General features: G+C 40.2%; 2 protein-coding genes across 5 annotated transcripts in view; one reads left to right on the forward strand and one right to left on the reverse strand.

The window, feature by feature from the left end:
* The first annotated feature begins 72 nt into the window (after positions 1-72).
* GSS (glutathione synthetase) lies at positions 73-13,791 on the forward strand. 2 transcript variants are annotated; one of them, XM_083508151.1, is made up of 13 exons: positions 73-256; positions 2,598-2,755; positions 3,740-3,885; positions 4,514-4,589; positions 5,061-5,200; positions 6,425-6,541; positions 7,401-7,481; positions 8,069-8,146; positions 8,875-8,941; positions 9,859-10,053; positions 10,388-10,469; positions 10,983-11,172; positions 12,250-13,791. In XM_083508151.1, exons 2-13 carry the CDS (start codon positions 2,627-2,629, stop codon positions 12,371-12,373), a joined length of 1,425 nt encoding a protein of 474 aa, XP_083364277.1. In that variant the 5' UTR covers positions 73-256; positions 2,598-2,626; the 3' UTR covers positions 12,374-13,791. The 2 variants fall into 2 exon arrangements, with proteins under 2 accessions (XP_083364277.1, XP_083364278.1); XM_083508152.1 differs by lacking the exon at positions 73-256 and adding an exon at positions 283-669.
* A 309-nt stretch (positions 13,792-14,100) lies between these two features.
* The window catches only part of ACSS2 (acyl-CoA synthetase short chain family member 2), a 54,693-nt gene continuing 52,616 nt past the window's right edge, over positions 14,101-16,177 (reverse strand). For all 3 annotated transcript variants that reach the window (XR_014527290.1, XM_083508065.1, XM_083508064.1), the window contains one exon: positions 14,101-16,142. Coding sequence is in view for 2 of the 3 variants with exons in the window: in XM_083508065.1 (XP_083364191.1) it covers positions 16,015-16,142 (128 nt within the window). In the remaining variant the exon portion in view is untranslated. The remainder of the gene's footprint in view (positions 16,143-16,177) is intronic.

A 16,177-nucleotide genomic window follows, 5' to 3' on the forward strand; every position in this document is an offset into this window, starting at 1 on the left:
GGGCGGGGCGGGGTAGAATAGCACAACCCGCCTTTTTTTATTTGCATTGGCTCCGCCTCCCGTTTCCCCTTAACCTCCCCTCCTTGCAGTTTTCCAACGCGATTGGGTGAGGCTCCTGCCAATCAGCAGGAAAGGGCGAGTCGGCTTCTCGATAGGCTGGCGGGGTAGCCAATCTGTGAGAGGGCCATCTGATTCTTAGCGCCTGAAGAGTAGAGCGCTCTCGGCTGGGGACTTTCACTCGAGTGACTGACTCCAGGTACCCGGATTTAAAAATAGAGGGAGGGGGGAGGGTCTCCGTCATCGTGCTACCTCCAACGGTTGCATAGGCAGTTGAAATGTGAGGAGGCGGGTGTGGTCGGGGCGAGGGAGCGGGAGGGGAGAGCTTCTTGAGGGGGCGATGGGGGTCCTCGGACTCGCTCGCCTCTGCCCTGCCGCGTTGGAGCCGGGAAGCGGGAGCGCCGAGGGCAAAGTGGTGCCAACCCACCCGCTGTCTCCCCGAACGACGAGAAGTTGTGGTTGTTGTTGGGGTGGGGATTTAAGGCAGAATAGTTTTATTCCCGTTTAATTAATTATGGAGGGCGAAATGTTTGGGGGCTAATCCTTACTTGAGGGACTAGGAGTGGCGGAAGTGGCCTGGGGCTAACGATGTACAATGCCCAGGAGGCAAAGGTTAGTATTCAGAGGCAAACATGGGCCACATGCGCCCCATAGAAAGGGGGGCGAGGACAAGCTGTCAGGCTGTTTTATGAAGGAAGAGTGGCGGGGGGGGGGGAGACAGAGAACATTTTGTATCACTGGGGCATCTAGTCTGAAATATGAAGGCTATTTACATGCATACACAGAGATTTTCTCCAACTGCACAATCATTTTTAAACTAACGTGCTGGAGTTGGGTTGTGAATGACTCAGCATTTGCTTCCTTGTGTTTGCCGTGGGAGACTCCCCCCCCCCACACTTCCCTTAAGTCTCCCACTGCCTCAGTGATTTGGTACATTGATTAAAATAATCCAGAACTAATATTTTAAGGAAAGTTTGAATTTTATCTGGTTGCATTGAATTTCACTACGGTTTTGTTATCATTCTTTCTTTGCACTACCTTTGTGACACACAAGGAGAATGCCTTATGGAATGTCCATAGACGTCCAGGTTTTTCCCAGCATGTGGTGTAAAAAATGTGCCTAAATGTGTATGTACTTAAAGAGCTGCTCTCTTGGTGGTTCAACCTGAGCAATTTAAGTGAAAGGGTGGGTGTGCAGGTGACAAGTATATGTGATCTAGGAGAGTTTTAAATTGCTTACTTAAAAAGGCTGGAAAATGTCGTAGTCATTATGACTATTACAGCTATAAAGCCTTTTTCAGTATGGCTTTGTGTACAGGTTTTCTCTTGAACAAGCTATTGTCATAAGCCTGAGATTGTTTAGAGTTTAAAGCATGCGAGTTCTGTTTTGACATGAAGAGTTGAGATCCATATCCTTAGGGATTAATTATTCTACTTGTTGGTACCTGAAATCATTCCTCACTGCTAATGGACCACAGCCCTGCCCAAGAGGTACAACTGCCAGATGCACTTTGGAGCTACATTTAAAATGCTCAGAAACTGACAGATTCCTCTAACACAAATGAATACTTCAATCAATGCAGTTTATCCTAATATGACTAACTAACCTGTCTAATATGTGCAAACATAGATACCACATTGCATTCTGGGAGCTCATCCTCACAGTGTTGACTGCTGGATTCAGGTTATGCAGACACAGTCAGGGAGTTGTTACAAAAGGACAGTGTGATAAATTGATGACAGTGTGACATTTGTTTTGCAGCTTTGTTCACACAAATGAACAGCAGAGAGTGAAGCTGCACTTTATGTACATTCTGCGGTTGTGGGGTGCAGGGGAAATGATACATACCTTCACCATTTTAATTTCTAGCCTGTCCATTATTTCATTAGAAAAATACATATTGTAACAAAGGAAAATAAAATGTATATGTTTATATGCAGCATTTGCATGCTACCCCATAATACAAAGTTATCTGTGCAGCTTGCAATAAATAAAACAAAACATGAAAACATTTATTCTGTCTTGATTTTATGCAACAAAAATGGAGATGCTTCTTTATTGTGCCACTCCCTGTCATTCCAGATCTGCCCTCAAAACAGATTTAGGGGATGGGGAGGAGAAAGTCCGATTGTGAAAGCAGAAGCTGTTACACTTGCACAAAGGGCTACATATTGCTTCATTAAATCTAGATGATTATTTAGCTTGTATCCAGGGCTGGTTCTGCCATGGAGTAGGGTAAGAAGCCTGCTGCAGCCAGCACCATTTGTTTATTAAATTTATATCCCTCCCTCCCAATGAGCTCATGGTGGCAGTGAAGGGCAGATAGTTGATGAAGGCAGAAAACACTGTCTGAATGGTAAAGTAAGATTTCTTTAAAAGTTTTCACCCTAATAGGGGGCTCTACTTCAGGCAGAAAAATCATTGGACCGTACTGCTTCTCTAGGATTCCATTACCATAAATTTCTGAAACTGTTTTTTTCTTCCACCTTCAAATGTTGGGTTCCCCTGCCTTATGGTAATTATTTTTAAATGCTTTCAGATTTATTCTCTGCTGCCTCAGCCTTCACAATGACTGCCCCTTGGAAAGACATTTTGTGTAATGTCCAGCTCATTCAGTATGTGGCACCAATTGCAGTGGATTCGGCACTACTTGAAGGTGTTCTCATGAGGACCAAAGATGACCCCAATGCATCTGATGTAAGCTTAAAACTAGATTTCATGATCCAACACCCATGGAAGGAAGATGGTAAAACTTGGGAAAAAAATCCCAGTGACAACATAGTCGGCATGTTGTTAGGGAAGGGGAAAGCTTTGGGATTCTAAAGTGGGGCTAGTTCTCACCAGGATGCACTGTCCATTTGTGACATTAGCCATACCAGACTTTTTTTTACATCCTAGCCTTATGCTGCCATGACAGTTTGCTACTTTCACCCATAAAATAGTCCATTTTCCCCTTCATTGGCGCACCATGCAGTATGAACTGGGCAGGCACATGGGGAGATTGCTGCTGGTTCATTGCATGTATCACACAATTCACATAAAGCTGGCTCCGCATTGTCATGTATACAGTTGTGTGGATAAACAGCTTTGTCAGTCAGTGTGTTTATCCTTCACTGTGTCCCCATCCCTTCATTATGTCTGTGCTAATGTTCACGTGTGTATTGCCAACATTTATAGTCCCAACTAGCAGACGCCTGCAACACACGGTCACTTTGCTAATGTTCATTGTAGGCACTATCCAGCTCACACTAACCTTTCTTCATGCAGTGAACATAACTGGAGAAATTCAGTAGTGTGAACTGACCCTTGCCATTTTGCCCTAGCTTTCCTCCACGTGAGGGTATATTTGTAATTAATATTATTTAGAGGAATCTGGCTGTGTGAACTTGCACAATGCAATGAGGCCAGTCAGTGTGTTGCATGGAGCGAAAGGGAACTCTTCACTCCCATTTCCTTTACCTTATCCTTTGTAGCTCTTAGGTGGCTCTCCTCCCTGCTCCTACATCTCCTTATCTCGCCGCACCCCAGATTACTGCAGGTATAATTCCATTCTAGTACTGTTGTATTGTATCCCCTATATTCATCCTGTATGTTCCCAAGTTTTAAAAGGGCTTAACCTGATTTGTTACTGGAAGGAAGTGGTAGTTCTTGACACGTTCATTTTTAAACATTTGTCATTAGGTGGTGAATTATGCTCCCTTTACACTGCTCCCATCTGCAGTACCAAGCAGTCTACTTGAGCAAGCCTATTCAGTTCAACAAGACTTTAACCTGCTGGTAGATGAAGTTAGCCGGAACACAGAATTTCTGGAACGCACTCTTGCAAGGTACATATTACGTATTAGGAAAAAAGAACTTTGAATTTAAACTTCCTTAATCTTGGATATACTTCTGATTTGTACTAAGGTTAGTTTAGTTTCAACCCAATGTTCCTAAATGTCTCATAATCATTAACTCCCTTGCCTGTTAGCCTGATTGGCAGTTGGCTAATTGAAGAGGAAAGGTTAGAGAACAACTAAAGCTTTCTTTTACAACGCATGCTTTTGTTCTGTGTGAACACAAGCTTTGTGAAATCTGACACATGATTCCAAGACTGCTAGTTTCCTCCCCCTCCCCCTTGGGAAAGGTTTTCAGGAGGCAAAATTTTCATCCTTAGGTAAAGCCTCACCAGCTGTTTTTTAGATTGTCAGACAGCTATTCAAGGCACAAGAGGTCTTTAAACATTTATGTAGACATAAGCCCTCCTGATTTCATAGAACTAGCATCTTTCATGTAATATGTTCAGAGCTGGGGTATAACATGAAATCATCTTGCCATTATTGCTAAGGCCACAATTCACGGGCTTGACAAAGAAGTATTAACGTCAAATGGTTTTACATAAAAGATTGTAATGATAATTTCCTTGTTTTGTCACTGCAGGCTTGAGTACTAAAGATTTGTTTTCTCTCCTCTTAGTACTGTCAAAGTAGATGACTTTACAGCTCAGCTTTTCAAAATCTACAAGCAAGTTTTGAAAGAAGGAATAACTCAGGTATTCCATGATAATATATGATTTAATATGTTTGGTTTTTTAGTGTTTTTAATAGTTGTTTGAAACTGTATTTTACTAATAATTGTATTAATTCTCTTTGTAAACGGCTTTGAGGGTTGTTTATTTACAATCAAACAGTGTCTATTTTTTGTTTAAATAAATAATATGGTAGTTGCACAGTAATCAAATTTGATCTTTTTAACTGTCAAAATATTATTATTTATTTATTTATTTATTTATTTATTTATTTATTTTATTATTAAAATTGTATACCATCCATCGCAGGATGGTTCACAGCATAAAAATAAAAGATAAAAACATGAAATGCATAATAAAAACAAAAACAAAACAAAACACCACCACCTCCCCCATAAGATGTTTTTAGCTCAGTTGGCACTTGACAGATAATGTATAGAATCCTCTTTGGAATGGTGGCTGCTCCATTTCTTGCTACTTTTTTGCCTTGTCCAGTCTGTGTTTTTAGGAATTAATCGCTCTGATTACATGTTTGACTATGGTGCAGAAGGCACTCCAGCTCTAAAGCAAATAGAAATAAACACTATTGCTGCCAGCTTTGGAGGCCTCACATCTAGAACCACTGCGGTGCATCGGTAAGGACTTCCAGACTGTGTGTCTTTCTGTGTGTGTTTTCAGCAAAACAACTTCTAGCTGGCTTATAGATGGTCCTTCATGTCTTATCCTTTCGCCAAGGCTGTGTATAATTCTGCTGTACTGGTGAGGTACAAAGAGCTAGACAAGATGCTAAAGGCCTACCCCCTCACCTACTGCTCATTCTTCCCTTATCTAGCTTTTGAGACTACCTGGCAATGTCTGCCCATGTTACAGAAGCCACTTTAAAATTGGCATAGCAAACCAATACCCTGATTTGCTGTGCTGGAGGGCGTTTGGATGAGGCAGATGCGTATCTCCACCCAGTTCTGCCTGGCTCCACTGGCCCAATGCCTTTGCCCAGATGAGAGGCAAAAGCTACTATTGGCAGTATCCTTACAGGCAGTAGCAACAGAAACCCCTGCAATGGGCCGAGTTAGGCTAGCACAATATGTGTGATCTTGAACTGAGCCTGCTGCTCTTGTGTGATGCCCATGTATCTTATCTAGGCCTCTTTGTTGCACCAGCCTAGGAGGTATTCTAGCATCTAGCATTTCCACCTTCCTTTCTGAGAATCACAAGCAGTAGCATTGTAGATGTGACTCTCAGTGAGTCTTGTCACAGCTGGCCATCACAACCTCAGGTGACTTATTTATTATGAAAAATGAAATCTGAGGTTCTCATGATATTGAATTCTGATCCCAATTCTGATTTTTGCACTTGGGCAGTGCAATCAGAGAAGACACAGTAGCATGTTGTGTCCTTTTGGAAAAGCTTTGTCTGTTATATAGCTTTCAGGAATCTATTGTCAAGTGCAAAATTAATTTATAGTACCTGGAAACATGCATAACTTGATTTCCTCTTTCACGATGGGACACTGTCCCCCCATGTATTCCCCCAAATCTGTTCCAGGGTTTCCCGCAGCCCTCTACAGCAAATTTGGGGAAGGGAGGGGCACAAGGGGGAGGAGAGGTGGAGAAAGTCTTATTTTGCAAGTGGAAATCCTTGCGCTGAAAGGACACATTAGCTGGATTACTTCGCCATGACTTTACTGTCAACTACTGGGCTTACATATATTTGGCATGCAAAAGTAACTTTGTACACACGTGCACCATTCATAAAGGATGGTTGGCATTTGTACTTTACATCTCAATTGGTTGGCTCTTCAATTGCAGCTGTGTACAGTGAATTGTTGTGTGACTTTTCTATATGCATCCCAATTGCAGGCATGTGTTGAACGTTCTAGGGAAATCTAAGGAAGCCTCAAAATTACTGACCAATAATCCAGCCAAAGGGATTGCCACGGGCATTGCAAAAGCTTGGGAACTCTACGGCTCAGACAGGTAGGGGAAGAGAACTGCAAGCTCTACATAGCTATGATTGTTGTTCATCTGCATGAAATATGCTCTGTTACTTCTTGTTTTCACAAACAAGAAAATGCAAATAAGCCCTCTGTCTCCATCTTATAGAATATTGAAGGAAGTGTATGATAGGAATAGGCACATGAAGGAAAACTGGGAAAGAGAATTTTATCTTCCTATGCAGTAGGTTTTCATTCCCTTCTTTAGGGGGACAACAACATTCCTGTATGTTATGGAAGACACCTCCTTTGAAATGTCTCTTGGCATAGATGGAAAAACTGGTCTCAGGGCCACTACCTGCAAAACAATGCCGGCAGTAGTGGGGGTTTTTCTTCACTGAACCAGGAGGGTCTGTTTATAGACCTTTCTCTCCCCAGCTAGATAAATCAACTGAAGCTGTTTTACATATAATTCTACTGTTTAACTACTTGTTTAACCCATTTCCTCTTATAGGGTAGGACCACAAAGCTAGTATAACTATTTGAAGGAAGACCCTAGCTGTTGGATGCATGGATTATTAGGAAACCTTTCAGATGTTAAACTATAAATTCCTTATTATGGATATCTCCCCTTATTGTATCTGTTTGATTCTTTGTATAATTGTCATATACATGCCCAAAGATGTAGAAGAAAGGCATAGAAACAGCAGGGAGTGGCAAATGTACAGTATAAAGCAGCACTCTATTGTGCCTTCCTGCAAGTATTATCTGGCACTGTAGTTTTGGCCTGTTGTAGAAGTTTTCAGTACAGCTGCTGTAAATAGTAGTAAGTAAGAAGCACAAAAATATATTTTTAAATGAGGAAACTTAGTATATTGATATATGTTCTGTTTTTGTTTCAGAGCAGTGGTAATGTTCCTAGTTGAAGAGGCTCAGAGGAATATTTTTGACCAACGCTGTGTAGAAAATGAACTTTGGATGAGGTAATTTTTTTCATCTAATAAGATGAAGTGTTTCATGTAATGCCATTTAATTAGTCCTGTGAAATCTGGTCTTACTTACATCATTCCTGCTTAATGACATTTTTTTGGCTCTGCTAAATAATACTTTTTAAAGAGAAATTCATTACACTTTTAAGGTGAAAAAAGACACTTGTCCTAGTAAAACCTAATGACACGATTTAGCATTTAACTCTCCTATTATAATTAACAGGGCCTGAAGGGTTTAAAACTGCAATCTGATACCCACTGACCTCCGAGTAAGCCCCACTGAAATTAATGGGACATACTTCAGAGTAGACATCCTCTGTGCTATAACAGGCTGGATTGTTCTCTGTGTGATACCTCACTGCAGAAAGGTTCTGTGACAAAAGTGGGCTCTTCAATACTGTTGGAAGTTCAATGCATATTGTATATAGCTACATTATCTTTCCCTAACTAAGCTTTAACATACAGTGCAGGATTTATAACATGAACATATATAAAGCTAATCTCATAATGCAATTGTGACTTACTCCCAGGTAATTATGTATAGGACTTTAGCCTTAATATTTCTTGTCTGTTTCCTAAAGGAATATCCGGGTGATCCGAAGAAGATTTAAAGATGTGTTTGAAAAAGCGTCTTTGGACAATGACAAGAGATTGCATATGTAAGTATAGTAAGCACACAAACTTTAGCTTAATGTGTGGATAGCCCATATGTGGTTTCAAGGAGGAGGTCACGCTGTAGTTTTGGCATATGTAAGAAACAACACAGGCTGATGTTGGGAGTGCTAATAAGTCCACTTTGACATGCTTATTGTTGTTGTTGTTGTTTAGTTGTGTCCAACTCTTCATGACCTCATGGACCAGAGCACACCAGGCACTCCTATCTTCCACTGCCTCCCGCAGTTTGCATAATAAACTGCATTTTGGGTTGTTATGTAAACATTAAGTATCTGCTATGTTTCCGGGGTTTTAATGAAGACTCTTATTTTCATTAATGTTGCTGTTAATAAAACAAGTGTGTTCAGATTGTCAAGATTCAGGTCATGCTACTTGTTTGGAAACTCCATTGCTATGCAGTTCTTACATATTCAGTTATGTACTACTGATACACAACTTAAAACATGGAAAGCTGCTATATAGAATTCACCAAAGAACTCTGAAAGGAACTAATATTTGTATCCATAAGCAGAGAGATTGTGATCTATTGATCCACTAGGTAATTTAATTCAAAGCTTTCTTTTGTAAGTCCCTTCTTGCAGGATTAGAAAACAATTCATAAATGGAACAGAATCCTACATCTGTAGAATGTATTGTATATAATATTTTAATCTTGTGTGTGAGAGAGCCATGTTGAAGGAACCACTGATTGTTTTCCTTATCTTTATTTCAGAGATGGGGAGGAAGTTGCAGTGGTGTACTATAGAGAAGGTTACGTGCCAAAGAATTATAACAAACAGGTTCGTATTACTGGGTAATACCCAGCTAAGTCATACTCTGAGTGGACCCACTGAAACAATTAAGTCCATTGATTGCAATGGGTCTACTCTAATTGACATTGAATATCATCCACTGTCTTGAAATCTTGAGTGCAAGCTCTGCGGCACTGTAAGTGGCATTATCCTTGGCACAGTTGGACCCCAAATATGAATTCAGTGCATGTGTAATTCTTTAGTTGTTTGGTAATCACCTGGGGAATTCTGAATACATTCTATCAAACAGCTAATTCTAGAAGTAGTTCAGCCAATTTCCCAAGACATCTAGCTGGTGGAAGTGATATCTTAACCTGTTCCGTGCTGAGAGACTGGTGGCTTGTTTGCCTCAATATGCCATCTAAATCTACATATTTTTAAAATGAGGTTTCCAGTTGAATTGGCAGGTTACTTCAGAGCTTAATAGTCATGGTGCTTTTAGCTGACTTGCTATATGCAGGCTTGTGGCTATCATGGGTAAATAGAAATGTTTTCTAGCCACGTATTCAGTTTGAGCTCTGAAAATATCAGTTTTTGCTAGGTTTTGTTGTGCCTTGAGTAGCAGTGGTGTGTGTATCTGCATAAAATTAAATCATTCTTACCAATGCCACCCTTCCAAGGGGTCATGAGGAGGGACCCAGCCGCTTATGGTTCCTCCACTTGATCCTAGGTTTGCCTCTTGGGGTGATTCTCTGAATGGCTTGGAAGGAGGTGTGTGGAGCTGCAAGGCTAAATATGAAAACCCCCTCTGCAAGCAGAAGATGGTACTTTGGATCCCAGTTAGTGTCAACCTCTGCACCTACCCATGTATTTGAATGCATAAAACTCCCAATTTTGAAATATTAAACAATACATGTTATATAGAACCTTGATTGAAATTATCTTTTTTTCTGTTTTTGTGAAAGAACTGGGAGGCACGGTTGCTGTTGGAAAGATCTAGAGCAGTTAAGTGCCCTGATATTGCCACACAGCTTGCTGGGACCAAAAAAGTTCAGCAGGAGCTGAGCCGACCAGGAACACTGGAAAAATTACTGCCAAATAAACCAGAAGCAGTGGCTCGATTAAGAGCCACATTCACTGGCCTTTATTCTATGGAGATGGTAAGTAGTAATGCGTAGAGGGATACGTACACTGCCTTGAACTGGATGTATTTTTAAAAATGCAGCACAGTACAACATCTGAGGAGATTGTTGTGATGAATATGTTCTTATAGTCTTCATACATTGTGAAATCTGTTTTGTCAAGAATTTCATTTGTTAGGCAATAGAACTTAGTTAAAGCCAAAGTTGTAAAAAATATATATGCAAAACTTGTGCTGTGTGTGTGTGTGTGTGTGTGTGTGTGTGTGTGTGTGTGTGTGAGTGTGTGAGAGAGAGAGAGAGAGAGAGAGAGTATGTATGTGTATATATCTCCCCTTTCTCCTCCTGCTTGCAGGATGAAGAAGGTGATAAGATAATTGCCATGGCTATTGCTGACCCAGACCGCTTTGTGTTAAAGCCACAACGTGAGGGAGGAGGTCAGTAACTGGTTCTCTTTGTGTATGATGAGTCAACAGCCTGGTTCAAGGATCAGGACTTATCTGTATGCACACACCTTTTAAATAATTGTGTAAGAACAAAAGAAGCTTATTAGGGACAAATTGTCTTCCCTGATGCTGTAGCAAATAATTCTGTAGTGCTTTCTTCCAGTACTGTACTGCATATCTAAACTGAAACTTAAACTTAGTAGGAAAAAAGGTTACAAGCAATTTAGCTGATGAGACAAAATGTTGTGGAAGCATTATCTAATCATATTCTACACATTTTGGATCAGCATCATTTCTCCCCAACCAACCACACACACACCATGAATTAGCTGATGGTTCAAGCCCACTGGCTTGCTTACCACTTACACTGCTGCCAGTCATCGGTGATTGCTTTTCTTCATGTTCTGTACATGCTGGGGTGGCTACAGGGACCCAACACACAACTTCATCCACCAGCTACTCCAGCTCTAGTGAATTCATTTTACCTGCTGCTGTGTTTGTCAGGGAACAACCTCTATGGTGAAGAGCTCAAGCAGGTTCTAGAGAAAATTAAAGACAGTCCAGAAAGGACCTCCTACATTCTCATGGACAAGATAAAGCCTCTCCCTGCACTGAATTATTTACTGAGGGCTCACAGTCCACTGAAAGTATCAGAATGTGTATCTGAATTGGGAATTTTTGGAGTCTACGTCAGGTGAGAAAGTAACATTACTTACTGGGTCTGTGCCTTTGCTTTTAATAGTTTTATATTCCTATGCATAGCATTGGTTAGTACTGGGCTAAATAATGTGTCACTGGACAGGAACTCTGGAGCAATGGAAGTGTTACAGAGCTCTTGGTGGTACTTTCTGTATCCATAGCATGTGTTCCAGGTGCAATCTGTAGCATCTCCAAAGTAGTGCTGTGGAAAAAAAAATACAGCACTTTTGTCAGTGAGGGTGTCTATTATACAAGAAGTATTCAAGCACATGTTGGAACCTTAGGTACAATTAAAGTGGTTTAAAGGGCTCTGTTGCCTAGCACAACAAATCTGCTCTAAAAAAACACTTCTGTTTTCAGAAGACATGGAGAAATGCATTGGCTTACGGGAATATGCGTAAGTCAGTGGAATGGACTTTCTCGGAAGGAGGTGGACTCTTCTTCATTGGAGGTTTTTAAGCAAAGGGATGCTTTAGTTGAGATTCCTGCATTGCAGGGGGTTGGACTAGATGACCCTTGGGGTCCCTTCCAACTCTGATTCTGTGTTAGCATGAATGCAGGCCAAATTCTCAGTCGTGTACCTGCTCTGCCAACAAATCAAAATGAATAATCAGTAAAGAGTAGATATAATCCAACCTCTGGGTATGCAAATTGGATGAGTGCTCAATAAACAGGTCTCTGGAGGGGCCAATGATCTTATGCAATATAAAGCAGCCTCCTACGTTTTTATTACTATGGCAGCAATATAATTAATGACAATAGTGTAACACACACATTGCTTAGTAGGTGGTGTGTGGGTGTATATAGAGGCCATTAGGTGCATCTATTCTAAAGCAGATACTAATTTTTGGGTGGGTAAATCACACAACCCTCCATTGTGCCCGCTGAAATGGTTATTGCACGTGCATAATTCTGTAAGAGTTGTAATACTCTTAAGACAGTATGCATATATAGACACTGGTAAACTGTACATCAAGCAGGCACTGTTAACTAAGCAGGAGTTTGGTGAGACTGCAGAGTCAAAACTGTTACTATATGAATTTAATTAGTCCTTTTGATTTTTCTCTTGCAGACTGGGTCAGGATCTTGTGGTGAACAAGCATGTTGGCCATCTCTTGCGAACAAAGGCTGTTGAACATGCAGATGGCGGAGTAGCAGCTGGAGTGGCTGTTCTGGATACTCCCTATGTGATATGAAAACAGAATACCTCATCACTGACATCATCCTCACTGTGCTTAAAATAAGAGACATTCTCTTTTAGGGCATGATTGCCAACGGGCGGACATGACAATCAGATTGATACTGGAAGCCCTCCTCTCACCAGTGACCCCAAGATACAAAGCAGGCAGAGTTGCACTGCTTCTTCCTGGTCTCAAGAAAATACTGGATTCCAGTTGACTTTCTTTGACAATTTCCTGTTTGAAGCACCCTTAGCATGCTTCTCACAGACTTTATGCCCTTTTACTGTACTGTGACCATGGACAATCTGTTTATGTTCCAATCAGGCATTTCCTGAGACAGCACTATACAAGCTGCTACACATGCACCTTCAAGGGCCTGGTAGCAAAATAGTGTATTATCTTGATCTCTTCTGCATTGGCGAGGGTTACTCTTCTGAGCATAAGATGCTGTGCAACACTTCCTGCTTTCTGCTACGTTCTTGTTTGAGAGGAATACATCACAAAGGAAAAACTGCATGCAAGGTCACAGAACAATGAACAAACATTATGATATGGCACAGGAAAAAGGGGACACAGTAGGAAAGGAAAAGAAAACCCCCAGACAAGAGTTGATTTTATTTCAATGCTCCTGGACCCCTCCTGTAACATTTTGAAAAGGCAGAATGTGTATGCTAAAGGAAGAGGGTTAAGAAAAGGAAGGTGAGCTCTTGGGAAACAGATTTCAGAGACAAACAACGGTAATAAGAATGTCCTGTGATATAAGTTGCAAGGATCTCAGATTTTATTTCAGCTGAAATAACTGGTTGATCAATCTGGTCTATCCTATGCTACTTTGGTGAGTAATATCCAGTAGTCACATAATATAGTATGCTCAGAATCTGAACATATTTATTTTTGAAGAATACACTTGTGTTCAACATGCTATCTGCTGATTTTTTTGAAAGAAGCAGAAGTTAATCATGTTAAAGTTTTCAAACATTTTGAAACTATGGAAGATGTCTGCTCACCAAAACAAAACCCTGAGCATTAACAATTGGAATATACTCACCTACAAAACCAAGCTATGTGCCATTTTAAGATAGGGGAAATTTAATGAAGTCAGATAAGTTACTTTGAAACAGCATATCAATACTGTTTTTAAAAGATGGGGTTTATAGAGCTGGGATGGCTTTGGTTTTCTTTCTAAACAGCAGCATCTGAGTTTATACATGGATCTTTCTGGATCAAGGCCTTTGAACCTATTTTTTTAAACTACAAACTTCTTATGCCTAGAAAATATGTCTTTAGAGGAGAGGCTTATAAAATTAACATGTCTTGAGAGCACAGTATTAAGGACCAACAGGAAAAAAAGGTAACAATTTAGACATATTTTCTCAGCAATTGTCTAAATGAGTTTTCTAAATAAAAGCACCTTGCTATCTAATGGAAAACAATCAGTGATAAAATTAATGGAGTTTCTTATCCATGAATTTCAGTGAGTCAGCTCTGAGTTAGATTATCAATTGACAGAAGCCTGTGTTTTTAAAATAATGTTGCCTTAGCTTCGGCAAACTGCATGTAAGGAAAGCACAAGTTTCCAGGCTCTTTCTTTGCGAGGGAAACAGCTCAGAAGCATGCTGGGATTGTTCAACTTGTGCTGAACCACGGCTTTAGGGTTATATCAAAATGAAGCCAAAGTCTGGTCTAGGTTTCAAAATGAAAACCAGGCACTGTATATAAACAAAAAAATCCACAACCAACTGTGACGGCTTTATAGATTTTATTTCTTTGATTTATTTCAGTTAAAAACAATTCTAGCCATTTCCCAACCAAAATTATGTCAGACCAAGATTAAAAGGACTTATTTCATGTTACCAGCACATAGCAAGCCACTGGCTTACCTTTAATGCTGCAGGACATTAGATTAAATATACACCAATGTTGCAGACCACAGACAAGTGCATTTAGAATACTAACAGCAGGTAAGAAATGAGAAAGGTATAACCATGAGTCAAGGTCAGAAAAATGTTAAATTATTCATCAAGGACATGGTTTTCGGGACATGCTTTAATTACATGGGCAAAGAAGACATCTTGGGATACACCATTGTGGCTATCACAGTTAAAGCTTTGATTTCAATTTAAAAAATTGGAGGATGGCATTTTCCAGTTCAGCAGCACTGAAGGATGTGCTAGAATTACATACCCTGACAAAATTTATTGAGACAAGAAGCCTTTCTTTTCATCTACATTTATTAGGGAGTTTGTCTGAGTTGTGGGATCAAATTATTGGGGGGGGGATCCCAGTTATGTGTCCACATCTGATCTCTACCTAAACTTGATTTGATTTTTTTTTTCTTTGCTACCTGAATGGTGAAAAACCTAGAATAAGCAAATCCTTAACTGTGATTTTGCTGTATTGTGAACGATGGATATAGTCACCCAACCATGAGAAAAGACACCTCTGCATAGTTGTCTGCAGAATGGTCACAGTGTTGTTATGATTATTTGTCCCTCCACAAAAGCAGCAACTCGTATTTGGTCACACATATGCCCATTATTATATCAAGAAATGGAAGCATAAACTGGACTAAATAAAAATTTACCTGGAAACACTTTCCACAAATGCAGCTACGCTTTCCCCAGCCATAGGAAACATAGGTGAGAATCACTGGCTATATCCATTTTCTTCATGTGATTGTGTGTCATAGCTGGTCACATGGAAAACCAAGTAACTGAACTGCCCCATGTCACTGAAATTTTGGGTATCACTACTGCTTCTCATCCATCCAAGTGAATCCCTACCCATATTCAATTGGTACAGGAATTGTACCAACCAACAGCCACGGAAAATTTATGAACCTCCCTCTAGGATACATCTAGGCACTGAACGCAACTTTTCATGACTACAATTCCCTGAATTTGCTTCCACCTGCAAAAAAATTTGATGCACTGGGAAAATTCAGCTCTGCACACACACATACACAAATGTACTATTAAAATCCAAAACAAATAGATAGCCTTATTCCCTTTTGAGGGGGAAAGTCATTGTCATTAATAGCATGGAAAGTAGTTTTATACAGTTTCAGAGTTGCAGTTTTTCTATAAACTTTGATTTTCCCATGGCATGCAGCCAGAGGATCCAGGATTTTATAAAGAAAGAAAGAAACCTAATGAATGCTTGATTTCTAAAAAAAAAATTGTTCCAATAATTCTTCCTCAACATGAGGATTACTGTTCAGTTTGTCGGTTCTCAAAGCCTTTAACTACCACTCGGGAGCAAAGCCATCTTTTCACACCAATGCCTACACATTCTAAGTTCTGCCCATTTGCAGCACGTTAAGAGGTAAAAAAATAAAATAAACAATTCATGAAATTAATCCATGAAAATTAAAATGTTAAGTCATTCTGTACGACGTGAATGAGGCTGGAATTTCAGATATGTAGTTACCGGTCTACAACATAATGCACACAGTTCTCCAGAAGCACAGACAACTAGATCTACAACACAAAAGGACTGGATCTTGGAGCACCAGTTTCTTCTCTTCATTTACAACATTTTACATTCAGCTCAGCGTTGGGCAGCTTCATCTCAAGAGAAACACTGTCATTGTCTCAATGGGGCCATATTCTCACCAAATCCCTGCACTACTGCTGTTTTCTTCTAGAATTGCCTTGCTACAGTATTGTCTCACACCGGTTGCTGAAAAGGTGGTTTATAACTGCTGGATCTGCCACAGTAGAGGTATCTCCCAGCTCCTGGTCATTTTTGGCAATTTTTCTTAATACCCGCCGCATAATTTTACCTGCAAAGAAATGGCAGTGTAACATCAAACTGTAC

Source organism: Podarcis liolepis (assembly GCF_965112155.1).
Source record: "Podarcis liolepis genome assembly, chromosome: 6".
In the NCBI taxonomy this organism is placed as follows: Eukaryota; Metazoa; Chordata; class Lepidosauria; order Squamata; family Lacertidae; genus Podarcis; species Podarcis liolepis.

Bases quoted from the DNA above. Each gene is read 5' to 3' on its own strand.
- GSS (XM_083508151.1), top strand. From the start codon at position 2,627: ATGACTGCCCCTTGGAAAGACATTTTGTGTAATGTCCAGCTCATTCAG. The intron at 7,482-8,068 runs GTAATTTTTTTC...TGTTTCCTAAAG, and splicing joins GAAAATGAACTTTGGATGAG to GAATATCCGGGTGATCCGAA. The intron at 10,054-10,387 runs GTAAGTAGTAAT...TCCTGCTTGCAG, and splicing joins GCCTTTATTCTATGGAGATG to GATGAAGAAGGTGATAAGAT.